This window comes from Populus alba, chromosome 16, assembly GCF_005239225.2.
Source record: "Populus alba chromosome 16, ASM523922v2, whole genome shotgun sequence".
Classification (NCBI taxonomy): domain Eukaryota; kingdom Viridiplantae; phylum Streptophyta; class Magnoliopsida; order Malpighiales; family Salicaceae; genus Populus; species Populus alba.
Genome location: NC_133299.1, coordinates 7,112,482 through 7,134,201, shown reverse-complemented (window position 1 = coordinate 7,134,201; position 21,720 = coordinate 7,112,482). Strand labels below are relative to the sequence as shown.

Genomic DNA, 21,720 nt, shown 5'->3' with positions numbered 1-21,720 from the left:
ATGCATTGGAAAGGTCCTCGCTTGTTGCCTTTATCAAGAGCATAAGAGACTTCATGTTGAACATAGTCTGTGCTCTGAGCTTCATCTGGAAACTCTTCTTCTCCTTGCACCTGTTGTCTCATTACAGTACCTCATTGGATCCCTCGGGTACTTCTGCACAATCTCTGTGTGCTCTCGTGCAATTTCTGTTCTCCAGATTTCTCCCTATTCCTTGCTTATGTTTGACAGCAGCTCATCCTATCACAACACCTGTCCAAGTCAAAATAGGGTGCCAATCTTTATCCCCTTGCTGTATTTCTCTTCCATTATCAGGGTCTTCATCAATTTTCCCCTCGAGAAATTACAGTCACCGATTCTAACTTCTTCAGAGAAATCACCACTCCATCAGATCCTTGATCATACGGAACCCAACTGTTCCCCTTGTGTCGTCATCCTGCTAGTCTTCAACCGTTTCATTACAAACTGCTATATATACGAAAATAGTACCGTATGGATAATCCTTCCACTAAGCAAGTTCCCAGGAAAGATTGGAGGGGTCACAACGGTCCCGCTTAAAACCCAATCTCCTAGACAGAACTTCTTAGGCTATATCTATCCATCGTACTGTCTCTTCGTATATACAACCATTTGCTAGCTTTGTTGCGGCTTTCCTTTACAAGTGATCTGGAATATACAGGTTTAATACATGATTTCTCAACATCTAGCAAGACTACTAGTGTTTAGATTCGTCAAGATTGGTCTTCATCAATTTCCACTCTACACCTCAAATCGTCCACATCTTGGGTGTCCTGAGTGTCCCAATTTTGCCTTCCATCAAGACATTAAATCTCCCCATTTAACAGTTCAGCACATGTAATTGGGTAAACATGTGCACCTTCTTCTTCTTCATCTTCATCGACCACCATCATGACCTTCAGATGCCTCCTGATCGGGCAATCTATCTTTAATTATTCACCACTGCCATTTTCGGTCTCGAATCTCAACGATCGGACCGTACCAATGCATCCGGAATGATCAAATTAGCTGGAAACATGTCTTGAATCGTCCAAATCGCACATCAGACGACTAAGATTTGATCAAAACAATTCTGGCCTGATCAACGGCTCAGATTCACTCTCAGATCCGGTTGCACGTAGACTCTGCTACACAGAATACTTTCCCTCGGCTCGAGGCTCGGCTCGGCTCCCCTTTGGCTCGGCTCGGCTCCACCGGCTCGGCTCGGCTCGAGGCTGATGACATGGCATGTGGGTCCCACTCTGCTGACATGTCTTTGGCAGGTGCTGACATGGCATGCTGACTGTGTTTGATGACGTCACCAATACATCATGCTGATGTCATCTTGGGCATGCTTACTGTTCATGATGACGTCACAAATTACGTCATGATGACGTCATCCTTATCCGGGTCAGCCACGTGGGTCGGGTCGTCTGGTATTCGGGTCGGGTCAGCCCATCCGGGCGAAGAAGACGCGTGTGACGCGTGGCGCGCGTCTGCGCGCGTGGCCAGTCTCTTCGTCGGCGCGTGACGGCGCGTGTGGCCATGTCCGGCGTCCGATTTCGACGCGGTTTTCACCAGTGGCTTCGTCTCGTCCTCCTCTACACAGTGGTATGGTCAAAACACAATTTTGACAACTTGCATTTTTGAGCAAAAATCAAACACCACTTTAACCATATGCTCTGATACCAATTGTTGTGCGGAATCCGGCGACCGGTGATGAACTGATTATTGCTCAACGGAGGGGTAAGCACACTGAGACACAATATTTTACGTGGTTCGGCAAAACCGCCTACATCCACGGGAGAGACAATATTATTTAGAGATTAGAGAAAGGATACAATAAATACATGGAGCAGGAGGATTACATCCACTCACTCAACTCACTCATTGTTGCAATGGCAGCAGGGCTGCTGCCCATGGCAGCAGCTCCTCTTTCTCTCTTCCTCTCTATTGCACTCACAACTCTCTCATTTTGCTCTCTACACTTAGTGCCTATTTATAGGCAGGAATGGTGGCTTCTCTTCTTCATTTTCCAGCAGCTGCACATGGGTGTTACCATTTGTCAACAATGGTGGCTGCACCAGCAGCCCTCTTTGACTCTCACATGGCAGCCATCTTCTTTGACATAGGCAGCCACATAATTGGCAATATACCTAACAACCCCTAACCCTAATCTCCAATTACTGAAATCTAAACCCCTAATCTCTGACCAAACTAACCTTAACTTTAAATATAAAATTCTAAATCCAAAATATTAAACCTACAATCCATAACGGTAATTAGTATAATATTTTAACATTGTTTTTGTTCATTAATTATAATAATAACAATAATATGTGTAATTTTTAAAAGTTATTTTTTTTTGTTAATTGTAAAAATAATTGATGTTTTGGCTATAATAAAACATAACAATGTGCTTTTTGTTTTTAAGATTTGAAATTATAAATAACTTATTTTTAATGTTCACTTGTCGATTAATGATTTTAAATTCTTTTTATCCAAAATAAATATGAAAATTCATAATATGTAAGGCGTTATTAAAATCAACATGATAATTAACCAAAACAATATTATAAAAATAATAAAAAAAAACCCATAACTACAAAAATAACGCAACATTTTATATATATATATATATATATATATATATATATATATATATCTGACGACGAGTGGATAAGTTGGCTTCATCAATAGTACGATTTTTACCTGTCATTATTTTTCTTAAACTGCTCATTTACATTGTAATGTCATTTCAATTCTCCTAACCTTTTATTTTATTTATCATCTCAATTTTTTTGATTTGATTTGATCTCTAATATATGTTCTTATTTTTCTTTTCTTGGTTTTCTTTTTTATCTCTTTTTTTTATGTCCTCTCTCTTGATGTCCTTCTAAATTTCTCCCCTTTTGTTTTTTTTTTTTTCATTTTCCTCTCTGTTTTTTTTTTTTTTCATTCTTCATCACTTCTTTTTTTTCTTCTTTCTTCATTCTAGTCCTTAATTCCCCTCCTCCTCTCTCCCTATTTATTTTTTCCCTCTCTTTTTATTTTTTCCTTGATTTTTTTCCCAACATTTTTCTCTTGCTCATTTTTCTTTGTTTTTTTTTTTTATTATTTCCGCTCACCATCATTTTCTATTTTATCCTTCTAACTCTCACTTAACTTTTTCAATTTTGCTTTTATAAATATGCGAAAAAGCAAAAATTCTCAAAAATAAAATAAAATAAAATGAAAAATCTTTTTAAAATTGAAGAATTTTCAGGAGATATGAACTTTCGTTGTGATTTTTAAATTTTTTTAGAAATATTTGAAAATATGGTTTGTCAAAATTAAGTTATAAAAATATCCTTAAAAAATAACATTATAATATAGTACCAATAGTAAAAAGTAAATTCAACCCCACTTTAAATTAAAAAGAAGAAGAAGAAGAAGAAGATAAATATGAATAATTTAAAAAATAACTAATTTCTAAAAATAGACTATTTTTCATAATGAATTCTAAGATAAAGGTTAATCTTTTTTATTTTCTTATTTATTCACCATATAAAATCCTGAATCACATATAAATTAAGGGACTTAATTCTATATTAAAATATATAATATTTTATTGGTAGCTTATTGATGTGAAACCTGTATATATAAAAATTCATTAATCTTGACACACCGATAATCTATATTGAGACACTAAGACTATAGAAATCAAACCCTCACTTAATGCCTATAAAGAGACGCGAACGAGTAGCATATAAAATACCAAGAAGCTTTGTTAATTATTCGATAAGTTATAGTAGTTAATGAAGAATTCATTTAAGAGAATTTCCTCTCATAAACACAATAAATTATTTTGAAATCAAAGTTTTATATATAAAAAATCTAAATATAAGCTAAATAACTCTATTTATAATAAATAAAAATATCCTAAACAAGCTTGATGAAATAATAAAAGAGTACTTCTAAATAAAATAAAATAAAAGAATCTTAAATCAACTAGGAAACTAATATAATTCCTTCATAGTAGCTTTTGTAACTTATCAAAAGGCTTTTCTAATGTTCGATCTCTATCAAATTTCAACCATATAAAAAAAAAGCCTTTGAAATATTGTAGAAAATTTTAGCTTGATCTAACGATCAGATAAAAAACTATGCTTGTTAGCATATAATTGTGCATTGGAAAAAATAAAGCCTTTAAAGCAAATGGATAAAACCCCTCTTATATATTAATTAAATTGACTAAAGTCTGATCATTACTTGTTAAAAATGTAACCTTCTTAAAATTTACACTGGCCCAAATACTCTGAATAAGTCTGTTGAATGCATTTTTTTAGTTTTTTCCCTTGATTTTTATAATTGACCCAGCTAGAGCTTTTTAATGGATTACATCATCCCCTTCCCTCTCAAAAGAATTCCGCCTTGAATCATTTACCCATATCAAATAAAAAGAGATAAAAAATATTAAAAGTAGCACTAATATCATACTTACCTAGTAGATTGACATTGTAGGCATTGTCATTAATTCTTTCAATGATTTGGAATGAATCATCTCCTTTTAGCATCAACTTAGATCTCCAACGTTCAGAGAATCTCGTTTTGCGCATATGTATCCAAACTCAATCACCTGGTTCCAAGATATTGCTTTGAATACATATTGCTTTTTTGTATTCTCGTCATATACTCTTAATAAATAGCTTTCACTGCTTATGCTTTTTTATTGCCATTAAGACTAATTTTTTCATTAATAGGTAATGAAATTAAATTTAAAGGATTACGCCTATAAAAAATTAAAAAAAAAAGAATAATTAGTGGTAGAATGTTCACTCCTATTATATGCAAATTCAACAAACTACATAAAATCTTCCTAAGTCTTTGGATTCTTTTGAATGATAGTTCTTAACAATTTAGCTAAAGTCTTATTAACTATTTTAGTTTGACCATCTGTTTATGGATGACAAGCAGTAAAAAATAAAAAAATTGTTATTAACCTACCCCATAAAACCTTCTAAAAGTAGCTTAGCATCACTATTAGAAACAATGCTTCTAGGAATGACATGAAGCCAAACTATCTCCCTCAAGAATAAGCTTTTTATAGTTGCATCGTTAGTTTTATGACAAGATATAAAATATGTCATATTAGAAAACCTATCTACAACCATAAAAATATAATCCCAATCCTTTTTTGACCTATGTAAACCTGAAATACAATCCATAGATATATAAATCTAAGGTTCCCTAGGTGTTGTTAAAAGAGTATACAAACCATGAGGTAGAACTTTAAACATATCTATCATAAATTATTTGCAAATACCTTTTCATTTTAGGCCAATAAAAGTGCTCATGCAAAACATCTAAATTCACAAGAGGTGTTTGGGAGTGTGGTAGTGATTGCTTTTTAAAGTATTTTTAATTCGGAAATGCATCAAAATAATATTTTTTAAAAAAAAAATATTTTTGATATCAGTATATTAAAATGATATGAAATTACAAAAAAATATTAATTTGAAGTAAAAAAAAAAAAATTAATTTTTTATAAAAACACTTTTGAAACGCAAAAAACAAACAGGCTTAAATTTAACAACCCCAAAATGTCTCATTAAACTATTTTATGAGCTTTATGAACAAGCAATTTACACATAGGATAATTAGACATACAAGATATTTTTTTCTTTAAACAAATAACCATCAATCCTATAAAAATTGTCAAATGCCACATTAAAATGCTTATGCAAAACATTTAAAGTTTTAGCAACTCCAAAATGTTCCATTAAACTGCCTTTATAAGCTTTACGAACAAGCAATTCACCAATAGAACAATTAGACAATATCTTTTTTTAAGCAAATAACCATCAAGCTTAAAAAAAATTTCAAATGTCGAATTCTCACTTGCTTTATAAACCTGGCTGAAATCATCATAATTATTATATAAATCTTTCATATACTTAAGCTCTAATAATTTAACACTTAAAGTTAAAAGAGAAATGCATACCATCATGATAGTGCATCAACCATTATATTTTCCTTACACTGCTTATATTTTATCATATATATGAACATTTATATGAATTCAACCCACTTAATATGCCAACATTTCAGTTTCCTTTGGCCCTTTATATGTTTCAATGATTTATGATTTAATTGATCATGAATTCCTTAAACCATGAGTAATGTTGTCAAGTCTTCTATACCTTTACCAAAATGTAAAGCACATTATCATAAGTTAGATAATTCAATGTTGTATCATTGAGTATAATATTCCTTTCATTAATTTTAGAGTTTCTTTTCAGGGGTTTATAGTTTCAATAATTTATAGTTGATATTCTACATCATCCATATTCACCAATTATTTTAAAATACTTGTAACTCAGACTTCAATTTAATAACATTTTTCATTGCGATTGGCTTAAAATTTTACATAATAGGTTTGTCGTTGTAGCAGTTTTAAATTTCACATATGAATCACATCATCGTGGTCAATTTAAATTTCACATATTAATCCCACTATTGAGGTTAATTCAAATTTCACTTATAAGTTCCTGCCATGAAAATGTATTTCTTTTCATATTATTTTAACTGAATGTCTCTACCTTACTCTAAAGACATACTTTATATGAAATCACTTTCCTACTTGGATACATAATTTACATCATATTATTTTCTTGTTCTATAGGTATAATTCACATAACATTAATTTCATGCCCCGTAGGCATAATTCACATAGCATTATTATTATTTTTCTTTATAGGCATAATTTACATAATATTATTTTCTTGCCCTGTAGGTATATTGACATAGTATTACTTTCCTACCCCATATGAATAATTCATATAATATTACTTTTCTACCTCGAAAGCATAATTTCTTATGATGAATAGTTTTACACAATACATATAGATTTTCTTTGCATTTTAACATTATGAGAACCATTAATTAATTAAAAAGGTAAGGAGATGACCCTCACCTGAAGCTTTTGCTAGAAGTGTTCATGAGAAGGTGAGTTTTGCTTTAGATATCTCTCAAAAAATTCTTAATGGTAACAAATTAATATCTAATTTGGCCAAACACACATATATTCATTCATTTAACAACCAATTTAGTTGGACACATAAATATAGACATTACCATAAACAATTGCACAAGGCTTAGCCTATTTTGGCATTTTAACATATACGACTTAATCTATTTTTCAACAATGAAAGAAATATATTGGCAAATCATTTACCTAAAACTTCTAACAACATCTTTAATACACATATACACTATTTGACATAATAAACAAAACATGCACACTCACATTCTTTTAGCCATGACAGCCCATTCCCACACATTTAAAATTTCAAACACAACTAATCAAAGTCAAGTTTCTAACTTTTCCATCATTTTTACAATTATAAATTTTCAAGTATTTTTAGCAAGATTTAAGACAAATATTTTTTTAACATTGTTTAAAACACTAATTTCACACATGTTCATCAAGTTTTCATAGTTCTTCTCTTGCTCATTTAGCCACAAAACCTAATACCTAAACAATCTATTCTACATGAATCACAATTGAGCTCAAATACATTTCCATAATCATTCCAAACACAAACATCCATTAGAACATCAAATTCAATATAATTTGTCAAATCTTCCTCATTTTTATCTTTATGCCAAATCACATAACTTCCATACAATTTATCAAATCTTCTACATTTCCATCATTTTATTAACACTTGACTTCTATAATATTGTTAGAACATAAATTCAATATAATTTATCCAATTTTTATATTTTTTCTCATTCCACACATAAACCACATTAGCTAAACTTGTATTAGTCTACCTTATAATCATTCACAAAAAATCCTAAATATTTTTAGCATCATTAAAGTGCTGAAACAACACACTTTATTCATATTTCCATCTTCCTTAAATCTTCAATTCATAATTAGCCATAAATACTCAAATTTCCCCAAAACATACACAAACATGGTTCACACGTAAAAAATAAATTTACAATTAGAATAATCAAATTTAAGCATCCTTAACATCTTTAAAACATAAAAACTTACACAATTCCACCTAATTTAGCTCAATGCCATAATTCCAACATTTCAATATATAACAAAGATAATAAGACTCTTAGCAATCCTCATTAAAATATTCAACACAAATCTTAAGCATTCCTAAGCATTATTAAAACATCACAAGCAACCCAATTTAGTCAAATTTCCAAATCCCTACCTTTGGTTGGCCACTAATTGTTTAAATTCCCAAACATTTTTTTTTAATTTTTCCTTAATTAATCTAACTTTCCATCATTCAATTATTCTTAGCTACCTTAAGCATATTTTTAATGAACCACATTAAAGCATCTAAAACCAAACTCAAACAATCCTAACATCATTAAAATATCAATTAGCACATAATTTTATCAATTTCCCAATAACCCTAAAAACACCCATATGGCCGATCACATATAGAAAATAATTTCTCAAAATTGATTTCAATGTTGTCCCAATTACTTCTTAATATAACATTTCCCACACCAAAAACAATCAAAGAATCGATAGTTCCCCCCCCTTTTTTTTTTTACCAATTTACAAAAACCTTAGAATTTAAGATTTGAGGATTTTCTTCTCTTTCCTCGAAAACAATAAAAAAAAAAGTGAAATAAATTAAAGGTGGGTTTCTAACTTTTGCTAGTTTAACTCAATTTAATGAGTTCTTGCCAAAAGTCCCCAAGAATCTCCTCCTTCTCTTCTCAATTTTAAGCTTTCTCTCTTTAAAATCACAAGCTTTTAACTTCTTTTATTTTTATAATATTTTCTTAATTGGTTGTTTTTTTTAATGGGAATCACTTATATTCACTCTTCCATTCCATATTTTTTTTAGAGAAATAAGAATAAAATTAAGAAAAGACTGAGGAATTTTTAAGTTTTCTTCCCTTTCCTGGCTGATTGTTACTTAAGGGAAGAAAGATGATTTTTTTCCTCTATAATTATAATTATCACAATGCCACTCACTTATATCTTATAGGCATTTTTTGTCAAATCCCCGTCTATTAGTATTTTTCTTGTGCAAATTTTATTATTATTTTATCCAGGTTTCATATTAACTTGCCTCAAAATTTTCATCACTGGTTGTAATGAAGTTTCTCTAAATTTTATTATTATTTTATTATTTATTACACTGTTAAGCGCAAGTTTACCTTGATCATTTATAATTTCACACATAAATTCATACTTCAATTCATTTAGGGTTTTACATTAATTTACTAAGAACTTTCACCACTAATCACAAAAATTTTCTTTTAATTTTATTATTTTTTAGTAGAGGATTACCCTATTTAGCACTAGTTTAAAATTTTAGATTTAAGATTTACAATGGTACACAATTCTTTGTCTCTCTCTCTCTCTATATATATATATATGTGTGTGTGTGTGTGTGTGTGTGAGATACAACTATTTATCGAGGAATGTTTTTACTAATGTTTCTTTCATTTCATAGTATAAACAAAACACAATATAATATATCAATATCAAACAAGCCTAAATTAAAAAAGGAGAATTTGTTTCATTTTCCTTTATTCCTCTCTTCTTGTAAAATATAATAATTATATAAGTATGAACCTATTGATTTGGTTGTCCTAAACCTTTTTTTTTGTTTACAACTTTTTACAATTTATTTTGAAAAGATTTGCTACAGTGTTGTCAAAAGAACTTTTATTGATTTTTTTTCTTTTTTTAAAGAACAACATCATAACACCAAACACAAAAGGCAATGCAAAGTGATGTTTGTGTGTAAACAAATTTCTTAATAAATGCATTTAGTTTAGAGGTGGATATAGGTTATTTACATGAGATCTAAGTTTAATGAAATTCAATATCCATATATATAAAAGTTAGAAAATATATGAATGTGAAGCATAAAGAAAAGAAAAAAAAAATAACACCAAACACAAAAGGCAATGCAAGGTGATGTTTGTGTGTAAACAAATTTCTTAATAAATGCATTTAGTTTAGAGGTGGATATAGATTATTTACATGAGATCTAAGTTTAATGAAATTCAATATCCATATATATAAAAGTTGATAGAAAATATATGAATGTAAAGCACAAAGAAAAGAAAAAAAAAGAGAATTATATAAACATTATAAAGTTTATTTTATTCACGATGACATTTTCCTTTTAATATTTGAAAAAATTACAATTTACAACTGAGTAAAGCCTATTTTAAATTTTAATTAAAAGATGAAGATACTTATATATATTGATAGCTAAAATTTGCTTTCTATCTCTTCAACCAAAATTCTCAATTCTCTTTTCTCCCTTCTTCACTAAAATTCCTATTCAAAATACAAAGACAAACCCCTGTACCAAAGTAATCAAGATACAACATCTACCTACTGCGAACATGAGTGAGATTTGGCTTAGTTTTCAAATCAAAACCCATCAACAAATATATATAAAAAAAAAATCATTGAAAATTAATAATTTATTTGAAATCATAAAAGATAATAAGAGAAAATTAAACAATAGTCAAAATAATAGAAATCAAAGTTAATATAAAATTTAAATTAAATCAAATTTTAAAAAAATAAAATAAATAAAAAATGATAGTGAATATAAAATTTCTTTCTTTTTGTTTTTATCATGAAGTTTTAAATATTAAATCAATTATAATCACTAATCAATAATATTTTATAACTTTTATTTTTGACTGGATTATGTGTTTTTTATACTATCAGTTAATAGAAATATTTAAAATGTAATTTTTTAAATATAAAAGTAAAAGTACAATTATAGAATGTTTATCATAATTTTTCAAGGAAAAAAAAAAAAAAACTAATTCATACCGACACTTGCCCCCAAAACCCACCCATTTAGCTGCCCCGTCAAAAACCAAGTGTGAGCCGTGGCCTGTGGGTACTGGGGCTGCTTTCTGCAACAGTGATGATACAAAATGCAATTATTGAAGGAAAAAGAGGGTATAGAAAAGAAAAGCCCTAAAACATAATGCAACACAACAGTAACAGCAGCAGCAGCAAGAAGTACTGTTTGAAATTAACTAACGGACACACGACACCAAGCAGGTGGCTCCTCCTCTTTCTCTCTGGTTTTGGGACACATCGAACTCTATTTGTCGGAGACCAGAATTAAGAGAGGGTGCCGTGTCTCTGTTTCCTTTTTTTTCTTCCAGCTTTTAATAATAACCCACTAAAAAATAAACTAAAACTAAAACTCTCTAAAAATTCTGTCTTTGGACTCTTACTACTTAGAGACCAGCCTTAACCTGCACGGCTCTCTGCTTATCATACGCCACTCCTAATAAAAGTCTTTTGCATGACTTTGCTGTAGTGGGTTCTTTTTTTCTTGAATGTGAGTATCAAAATACCTTATTTTTACACTTTTTTATCTTCTCTTCACGGCTTTCTTGTTTCTTTCTGTGTATCAAGTTGGGTAAAGATCCCCAGTTAATGTTTTTTTTTTTTTTTTTTTTTTTTTTTAACTTCTATCTGGGTTTTACTGGGACTTAATGATTCATATCTGATGTTCCTTTTTTTGTGTAGTTTATTAGGGTTTTATTGATGTTCAGCTGGGGTTCTAGATTGTAGCTTTGCTTAATCAAGCTATTTCTCGAATCAGTTTTGACATAGTTAGGGTTTCCAATTGTGTGTTTCAATGCAATTATATTGATGGAAGAACAGCTCTTTCTCTCTTTAAAATTGAAAATTTGGGTTTTGTTATACTTGTTAGTCTTAGGCAAGGTGAAGTAGTTGTTTCAGTAATGGGAAGTAGAGAGCTGTGCAGTTCATATCTGAAAAAGCTTGAAACTTCATGCATTTGATCAATATTAGTGTTATTATTACGTTCCTGTTATATTTCTTGTAAAGTTCAAAATTTTATGTCGAGCATTAAGTAAGCCTTGCATTTGTAGTTTTTGATTGTGCGGTAGTTGTGAATGAAAAGTTGATTTGCATTTGTTGATACTGTTATAGGAAAGAGAGATTCTCGATATATCTGGATGGCGTGGACAGAGAACGATGCTGGTAGTGTGAGAGAGAAGGAACTGATTGAAGATAATGGTTTCTTGAAAGGATCACAGCCTTCAACTGGCACTAGTGGCTCTCCTGTTGTTTCATCTCCAGTGCAGAAGGGGTTTGAAGGGAAGGATGCACTCTCTTATGCCAATATTCTTCGGTCCAGAAATAAATTTGCAGATGCTCTTGCTCTTTACGAGAGTGTCCTGGAGAAAGATAGTGGAATTGTTGAGGCTTATATTGGAAAAGGTATATGCTTGCAGATGCAGAACATGGGAAGGCTTGCTTTTGATAGTTTTGCTGAAGCTATCAAGCTGGACCCACAGAATGCATGTGCCCTGACACATTGCGGTATATTGTACAAGGATGAGGGTCGTCTGTTAGAGGCTGCTGAGGTATGCTCATGCCAATTAATTCATCTTCTTCATGAGAAAAAAAATATCAGTAAATAAGATGTCCATGGTAATCAGAAGTTAGTACACCCAGTAAGCTTGTATTATAATTTTTTTTACAGGTTGGATATAACTCTGTACTATGCAAATTGTAAAGTATTCGAATTGCAGTTTACAAGTACTATTTCTCCTTTGTTTAGGTGTTTTACTCTTGAATTATTTTGTAACTCATCACCATCTGCATATTAGATGCAATGAAGATGTGGATTGGTGATAGCTGATACTAATCACTAGTTTCTACATTCTTTGCATGATAAATTGGAACTGGGAGAGTTTATAGTAGCCCAGCTGTCCATTCATGTTTATGGACTCGGATGCCTCATCCTGCATGTGTTGAATGTAAAGCTAAAAGTAAATACTGTTCAATGGAAGAAAATATATAATTTATTGCTTTTCTCTATTCTGTTGTGCGTGACACTAACTTTTAGTTCTCCTTTTGAGCTTCTGTATTTTCTTGTTACAAAATGTTTTGGGTAGCTATGAAATTATGGTCTATCAAAGCCAGCCTGAGAGCTGCAATGCATAAGGATGTATTAACCATGTTTTACCATAATATTGTTGTGAATACCATTCTACAAGGTATTGAAACTATGTCTTTGCAAATCATGTGTGTTTATATATGAGTTGATCACACTCGGGTTTGTTTGGCTTTGCAACTATTTATGTTAAAAGTTGACTTGGAAGAGTTTATTGATTTTTTTTGGTGTAGTCGTACCACAAGGCTCTGAAAGCTGACCTTTCATACAAGCCAGCTTCGGAGTGCCTAGCCATTGTTTTAACAGATCTTGGAACCAGCTTAAAGCTCTCTGGTAATACACAAGAGGGAATTCAAAAGTATTATGAAGCTCTTAAAGTAGATCCACACTATGCGGTAACTTAATGTCTTTAGTCATTCCCACTCCCAAAATGTTTTGCTTCAATGTTTGTTTTCCACTCTTCCTGTATAAATAGTGAGACTTCTTACGTGCAGCCTGCATATTATAACCTTGGTGTGGTATATTCTGAAATGATGCAATATGACACTGCCCTTAGTTGCTATGAGAAGGCTGCAATGGAGAGGCCCATGTATGCTGAAGCATATTGCAACATGGGTGTCATCTATAAAAACAGAGGTGACTTAGAATCAGCCATTGCCTGTTATGAGAGGTATCTCTACTGCTTATCAAACCATGCTATTGGGTCCTGCATGTAAGGTGTATATGCCTTCGGTTTGCTCTGCCTCTGCTGATGTTTGTTGCTTAATTATATTGTTGTTACAGGTGTCTAGCTGTGTCACCAAACTTCGAGATTGCAAAGAATAATATGGCAATAGCTTTGACAGATTTTGGAACAAAAGTGGGTTTTTCATCCTTCATGTTTATTCTTTTGATAGCTGTGAACTCCCATTTGCAAAGTCTTTCTCTAGATTCAGTTTGTTTTATTTAACATCAGTTGTGTCAATGAGAAGCTCAAGTAGCCTGTCTTTTCATGAAAATTTGCAGTAGAATGTCCTTTTTCTTATGCGTGTTTGATTTTGGATTTAGTCATTTGTGTATTCAGGTTAAACTGGAGGGAGATATCAGCCAAGGTGTGGCATATTACAAAAAGGCTTTGTATTATAACTGGCACTATGCTGATGCTATGTATAATCTCGGTGTTGCTTATGGTGAAATGCTGAAGTTTGAGATGGTGAGTGATCTTTGGAAATTTTACAATGTTCTTGTCTATGCATGCATTTGTATGTCTGTTCCTCTCCTGCAATGAGATTCAGCAAATGTATAGCAGCTTGCAAACAAAGTTGAGTTTGGAATTTATTTTTCATTGATGCTAGGTTATATGTATAATTATACATGCACAACTTTTTAGCTATTTTTATTTATTTTTTCATTACAGTAGTTTTATCATTCAGTGATTCAGTAAATCTATTCTATTTGAGCAGGCAATTGTGTTCTATGAACTTGCTTTCAACTTCAATCCTCATTGTGCTGAGGCATGCAACAACTTAGGTGTAATATACAAAGACCGAGACAACCTTGATAAAGCCGTGGAGTGTTATCAGGCAAATTCTGATACTTTTGCAGATTCTAAGTTCTCACTCCTGTGTGTCTGTGGCTGAAACCATATTTGCCATTGTTTTTATTTTGCAGTTAGCTTTATCAATCAAACCAAACTTCTCACAGTCATTGAACAACCTTGGTGTTGTCTACACAGTCCAGGTCTGAGATGGAGTCATGCTTGATGCACATTTTTTTTATGTGATCATATGTTTGTCATGGTTGTTGACCAGATCCTTTCTGTTTTGTAGGGTAAAATGGATGCTGCTGCAAGCATGATTGAGAAAGCTATCATGGCAAATCCCACATATGCTGAAGCATATAATAACTTAGGTCTCTCTCTCTCTCTCTCTCTCTAACACACATCTTTGTCAACATGCCCCCTTGTGAGAAAAAACACGGTTACACTGTAAACTCTGATTTTGTTTCTGGGATGTTTATGAACTTCTGATGTAAGTATCTTACATTTTAATTGTACTGTGATGGTTTTCCTATTTTAAATTTGATTCCTGTAATATATGGAAACAGAACACCCCCCCAAAAAAAAAGACTTAATACTGTTTTTTCTTCTTTTAAATATCATTTCGTCATCCTCTGTGTAGGAGTTCTTTATAGAGATGCCGGCAATATATCTATGGCCATTAGTGCTTATGAGCAATGCCTGGAGATAGATCCTGATTCTCGCAATGCAGGCCAGGTGCTTTCACTCTTTTGGTTACCTCAAGTTAATGCTAAATGCTTGTGAGTGCCGTCAGTTGTCATGAATGTCAACAATGTCACTCCATGTGTTCGCACTGGAATACCCCCCCACCCCCCCCCCCTCCCTTTTTTTTTTTTAACTGGCCCAATGACATGAATAGACAAATCTAGTTTAGATGTGGAAGGCCTTAACTATAACATTAAATGGAGAAGGAATTGAACATTCTTTCTGAGAGATGAAAGGTTTATGTGTTGAGTTATGAGATGAAAACACGCTTCATATGGTGTTCACTTGGTTTTATTTTTACATCCACACATGCTTTACATTTGTCAAGTGGCTAACAGTAGAAGCTACGCCACACATGCTACCTTCCTTTTTTTTACTCGTTATTTAAGAAAAAGGAATGTTAGTTGGCTTAACAATTGGGGGGGGGGGTTTGTGTGGAATTATGCCTAAAAGTAGGAGTTTTGCTTCACCTTCTACCTTCCTTTTTTTTTTTTCAAGAAAAACAAAAAGATGTGAAATGTTAATTGGCTTAGTTAATGAAATGGTGTTTCTCCTTGCTAAAACAAAAGATATGAAATTAATAATGTGGTTTTTCTCCACATGTTCACTCATCAATGAAATTTTGTACTGTTTGAATGTCTTAGACACAGTCAGAGTTGATACCCAATCATCAAAATAGCTCATGTATTCATCATACACATTGTCTGTATGATGGGTGTCAGATCCTCTTTATGTGTCATTGCTGTCTCTTAACTGTACTTATGAACTTTCAATGGCAGAATCGGTTGCTTGCAATGAACTACATAAATGAGGGACATGATGATAAGCTTTTTGAGGCTCATAGGTAGGTTTAGCTCCTATAGACTGGGAATTTATTTTCATTTCAATCCTTTTTGAATCTTATGACGAGCTTACTGCCTTAAACCCCAAATGAAGCCATTTAATGTTGTATGTTCTTTAGGAAAATATTCTGAATCCTGATACGAGGTTTGAAAGACTACAAACAAAACACCATCATGATCTAAAATAATTTTTTTTTCAAATAAAGAATTACATGTGTTGAAACATGTGAGGAAGAGCTTTATCAGCGTTCAATTGAGAATATTCTTTGTTATGTCAGTTTTATACCTTCTGTTCATTGTAGATTTTGGCATCGGATGATATATCCTCATCTGTAAGCTACTATTTCCTTCTACTTTTTACATCACAAGACTGGACTTTATTCTTTCTGGGCTTTAGAAATGATTTTTCTTTTGGTATTTTCATCAAATTACATGGGTCATGGTATTATATTTTTCTTGTTGTTGCTTATATATAAATTAAATGCAATAATCTCATGTTATGTTGTAAGTTCTTGACATTCATAACACTGCCAATTTTTTTATTTTTATTTTTATTTTTTTTTACCTTTTAGCACATAAAAATCTTTAAATTGAGTTTGGTGAGCCTTATTTGAAGTCAATTGCCTACATGCAGGGACTGGGGTAGGCGCTTTATGAGATTGTATCCACAGTACACTTCATGGGACAACCCAAAAGTTCCAGATAGACCTCTTGTGATTGGATATGTATCTCCGGATTATTTTACTCATTCTGTATCTTATTTTATTGAGGCCCCTCTTGTCTATCATGACTATGCAAATTACAAGGTGGTTGTTTATTCAGCAGTTGTGAAGGTATGAATACATGATTTGTTTCTGTTACTTGTTTGTTGATTTGTTAGTCTACGCAGTTGTGTAACTTTATGGATGCTGTTTGCCTCAATTAAAGCTCGTGGTTTTTTTTTTTATAAAAAGAATCTGGTTTTAAACATAACCAATGGTGAGAGATAGCTAATATGTAGACAGGAGTCTTATTTGAAAGGCTAAAAGGAAATGGATCACCTGAGTTTCCAATGGTAGATTATTTGAGACGTCCAGAAAGTGTCAAACTCTCCCCCCCTTCTGCCATTATTTCTTCATTGGTTCTTTGCTTTGTTGCTCATGAATGAAATGTGCAATTATTGGGGGGTTACTTTGGATGGCAAATTTAAGAACATGCTTATGCTGTACATGGTGCAGGGCTACTTCTAGTTTTAACTTTGATTCTAGGGCTTTCAGTTTCTTGGTTATCACTTGTCACTTATGTTGATGTTATTGCTGCCATTTTATGCACTTCCTTTATACCACCATTGCTCAGCATTATTGCCAACCATTAGGTACTGTCTTCATTTGCAATCATTTGCCACTCTGATGGTCAAGTCCACAATCTGTAACATCCACACAACAACTCTGCACTGGATGCTAATCATCACCATGATTCCACGTAGTCTATATCACTCAATTGGAGCATTCTGTAGCATGCTTACAAATACTGGCAAGACATTCATGAGCTACTTTGTTGATAATCTGGATTTTCTTTTTCTTGTAATTTCAGCCTGATGCAAAAACGAACAGGTTTAGGGAGAAAGTCTTAAAAAGGGGTGGGATGTGGAGGGATATATACGGGATTGACGAGAAGAAGGTTGCAATCATGGTCAGAGAAGATAAAGTTGACATATTGGTAGAACTCACTGGACATACAGCTAATAATAAGTTGGGAATGATGGCATGCCGACCAGCTCCTGTTCAGGTATGCCTCAGATTGTTATTTTTTTTTTTTGGGAAAGAGTTTATTTATTTTTGTGTAGGAGTTCATTTCTTAATGCTGTGTTTCTAATAATCCATTCATAGTATATCTGTGTTTAAGAAATTGTATATGCTCAAACTTTTATGTAAATAATGAGTGGTATATATTTTCTGTATAGGTCTTGGATTTATTGATTTCAGCAATCATTTTGCATTCGAAAGCCAGTTGGTCTATTGATTGTATTTTTGCTTATATATATGGCCACTTCTATGGATAGCACATTGAATTGTGGAGTCCATATTGGCTCTACATGTTTTAGCACTTGACATAGCTTGAAAAGGCCAGCCTTCTGTACACTTCATACCTCCCTGCTGGCATATGTAATCATTTTCCTGAATCTCCAATAATGGGAATATTCTTTTTCCAGTGGTCTGATGGTCGATGATGTGAGTATGAGGAACTTGTTAGATTTGTGCTTGTAGGTAGCATGTGCACAGTTTCTTGAAGAGAGATATTGGAGTAATCCTGGTCATACAAATTTGTTAAAGTCTAAGATACTTTTTGATTGGTTCATCGTTAGCATGTCATTGGGATCTGATTGAGGGTTCGATGATTCTAGAAACCATGAATAATTAGCTAGAAAATTATAATTTTAAATGGATGCTAAAAGCACAAAACTGTTATACAAGTCCCAAAAGAAAAGGACAAAAACTCAAGAAGCATTTAAAAATATGCTTAAATGTAGACAATACTAGCACATGCCAAAAATAACAAAAACCACCAGTGCTGTGAATGTCTCAGATTCTGTTTCTTCTTGCCCAACTTAGATTTTTTTTCCATTTGAATTGTACTAGTAAACACAGCTCACCGTGGGACTTTGTCTCTGACCTTTTTTGGTTTGTCTTTATTTTAGGTGACTTGGATTGGCTACCCAAACACAACTGGCTTGCCTACCATTGATTACAGAATTACTGATTCATTCGCTGACCCTCCTGATACCAAACAAAAGTAGGCCCTCTTATTACTTTCTTTAAGTTATTTTTTCTAAAATATAGCCCAGTAGAATGATTTATTTTATGTTATCTGTGCATGGTATGCTTGTTCAATGACAGGCATGTTGAGGAGTTGATTCGACTACCAGAATGCTTCCTTTGTTATATACCTTCACCAGAGGCTGGGCCTGTTGCTCCAACTCCTGCTCTTTCAAATGGCTTCATCACATTTGGTAGCTTTAATAATTTGGCAAAGGTATTGGTTACTTCTGTGATTAGACAAGTAAACCACTATCTATAATGGAAAAATTATCCAATTGCTTCTATATTTTGTGTCTTTTTCTGCCCTTTTTGTTGTTTCTTCACATTTTTTCCCCCCAGATAACACCTAAGGTATTGCAAGTTTGGGCTAGGATACTCTGTGCAGTTCCAAACTCCCGCCTTGTGGTGAAATGCAAGCCTTTTTGCTGCGATAGTGTTCGACAAAGATTCCTTACAATGTTGGAGCAGCTGGGGTTGGAACCACTGCATGTTGATCTTCTGCCTCTAATTCTTCTTAACCATGATCACATGCAAGCTTATTCTCTAATGGACATTAGGTATGATTGTCGGTTTTAATATACTTGCAACCACTTTTTGTTTGATGTTGAAGATGTTCAGAGAAGCAAAATATGCTCTTTATATGTTAGGTTGATACCTCTACTTCTATCACCTGTTGCATTATTTAGATATACATACTTTTCTATTACACTTCTGGTTTGGCATGTGAATCTTCTTTAGGGTTCTGTCTTATTTTATTTATATGATGTAGCTTGGATACTTTTCCATATGCTGGTACAACAACAACATGTGAATCTTTGTACATGGGAGTTCCATGTGTTACCATGGCTGGTGCTGTACATGCTCACAATGTTGGCGCGAGTCTTCTCAGCAATGTCGGTGAGAACCTTTCATTTCAACTTTTTATTTCAAGCCTATCTTAAATTACTATGGGTTTGTATGCCTCATTGAATTTGATGCCCTTGATTTTTCTGTTTACAATTTGCTTGTCTTGTGATCGAAAGTAAAAAAGTAGGTTTTGAGTAAAAACTCTGCTTTGTGAGAGTGGATAACCTTTTTAAAACCATGATTTTGTAAACTCAATACAGTTGAAACCATGGTTTTGAAAGAGCTATGATTTGATGCCTTTTCAAAACCATGGTTATGAAAACTCAAATCCTTTAACAGAGCCAATATCAAAAGGGGAAAAAAGGAGGTCATCAACATGTGTGCCTGTTAAATCGAAAATGAAACATAACTTTTGCATTTATACGAAATCTTCTGGGATAAACTCTGTTGGAATGAGAATCCAATGTCACTTTGCACTGTGGTGATTCTAATGGTGTCACAGTATGCATTTCCCACCGCATCTGTGTTGTTTTTTAATTTTTCACTGTTCACCAACAAATTTCATCTATGCTGTTTTCTGATATTGAAATTGTCATGATTGAGATTGAAGCCACCGGGATGGAAATTTTATTAGCTTCTAAAATCTGAAGCATAATTTATTTGAAATGAACTGAAATGTTTTTGTGCATGCTTATGAAAATTTTCTTTTAGCCTTTTTTTAGCTTTGATTGAGGGTGTTCAGCGTGTTTTTAATTACTGTGGACGTTGTGACTGATTGTAATGCAGGGTTAGGACATCTGGTTGCAAAAAATGAAGAGGAATATGTTCAATCGGCACTGCAGCTGGCTTCAGACATTGCAGCTCTCTCGAACTTGAGGATGAGTCTCCGGAACCTTATGTCTAAATCTCCTGTTTGTGATGGACCAAATTTTACTCTTGGTTTAGAGACAACATACCGGAACATGTGGCACAGATACTGTAAGGGTGATGTGCCATCTTTAAGGCGGACAGAATTGCTACAACAGCATGAGGTTCCCAAGGATTTACCTATCAAGAACACTGATTCAACAAGGATTACATCCTCAAGAGATGGCCCTCCAGAATCCATCAAAGCAAATGGATTCAGTGCAGTCTCACTGCCCAAGGTCGATCATACTATAAACTTAGGCTAGCTGAGCTGAAAATAAATTATTGGTGGAACAGGTGTCGAAACTGCCTGGAGTGCAGTGCTTCATGATGGATAAAAACGTCAGCATGTATAATATCTGTAACTGTATCTGCTGGGATTTGAAGCTGGTATTGACTGAGGTGGCAATCCCCCGTTACTTTGCAGAGGGTCAATTTTTTTGGTGAAGAAGTGGCAATTGTTTGGCAGTTTTACATTTCTTTGGACCAGAAAGAAATATAGTCAATTGGGAAGAGATGATTTGTAGGTATCTGTATCACATTTTTTTAAAGCTTGAATCATAGAAATTAGTGGTGGCTTGGCTCTTTAACCTTTAGACTTGAAAGCACTCCCAAAGCTCTAACCCTTGGGCTGTGCAGATCACCATACAGGGAGTTGTGGTTTCGTTCCAGCTGCTGTGTATGGATGTCAGTCTGTGATCTCTTAACTGTGAACATGGTGAAATACAGCAAAATATTAATACTGTGATTTACTGATCCAAATGTTGCTGCCTATTACAGCCAGATAGGTTGTCATGAGTGGATAGTTCTTGACAGCTAGTTGTCTGAGAATTTGTGAGTTCTTTTCTTATTTTTGTTTCAGTTGAATCTATTGCATCATTTGCTGTTCCATTGCTTATCTATTATTATGGATGCCTTGGATCATAATTTATTTGCCAAGAAACAATTTGTTCGGTTACCACTGGATAATTTTTTTGTCTGGGTTATTTCCTGCACCTAAAAACCCTATATCTAGGCTGTAATAAACTTTTTGGTGTTATTAAACCCAAGGTTAAATTTTAAAATTTTTAAGTTTCAAGTTAAAATTAAAATTAAAAATTAAATTGTGGAAATTAATTCGGAAA

The 21,720-nt window shown here is 33.0% G+C and overlaps 1 protein-coding gene across 2 annotated transcripts; it reads left to right on the top strand.

Moving 5' to 3' along the window:
* The first annotated feature begins 10,956 nt into the window (after positions 1–10,956).
* LOC118038422 (probable UDP-N-acetylglucosamine--peptide N-acetylglucosaminyltransferase SPINDLY) lies at positions 10,957–21,485 on the top strand. 2 transcript variants are annotated; one of them, XM_035044767.2, is made up of 18 exons: positions 10,957–11,351; positions 11,972–12,408; positions 13,175–13,336; positions 13,436–13,611; positions 13,725–13,800; positions 14,005–14,133; positions 14,384–14,503; positions 14,592–14,660; positions 14,750–14,831; positions 15,101–15,195; positions 15,984–16,048; positions 16,681–16,879; positions 17,619–17,813; positions 18,724–18,818; positions 18,923–19,058; positions 19,184–19,401; positions 19,614–19,741; positions 20,477–21,485. In XM_035044767.2, exons 2-18 carry the CDS (start codon positions 11,998–12,000, stop codon positions 20,860–20,862), a joined length of 2,742 nt encoding a protein of 913 aa, XP_034900658.1. In that variant the 5' UTR covers positions 10,957–11,351; positions 11,972–11,997; the 3' UTR covers positions 20,863–21,485. The 2 variants fall into 2 exon arrangements, with proteins under 2 accessions (XP_034900658.1, XP_073261368.1); XM_073405267.1 differs by lacking the exon at positions 10,957–11,351 and adding an exon at positions 12,528–12,583 and having other exon boundaries at positions 12,271–12,408.
* The last annotated feature ends 235 nt before the right edge of the window (positions 21,486–21,720 follow it).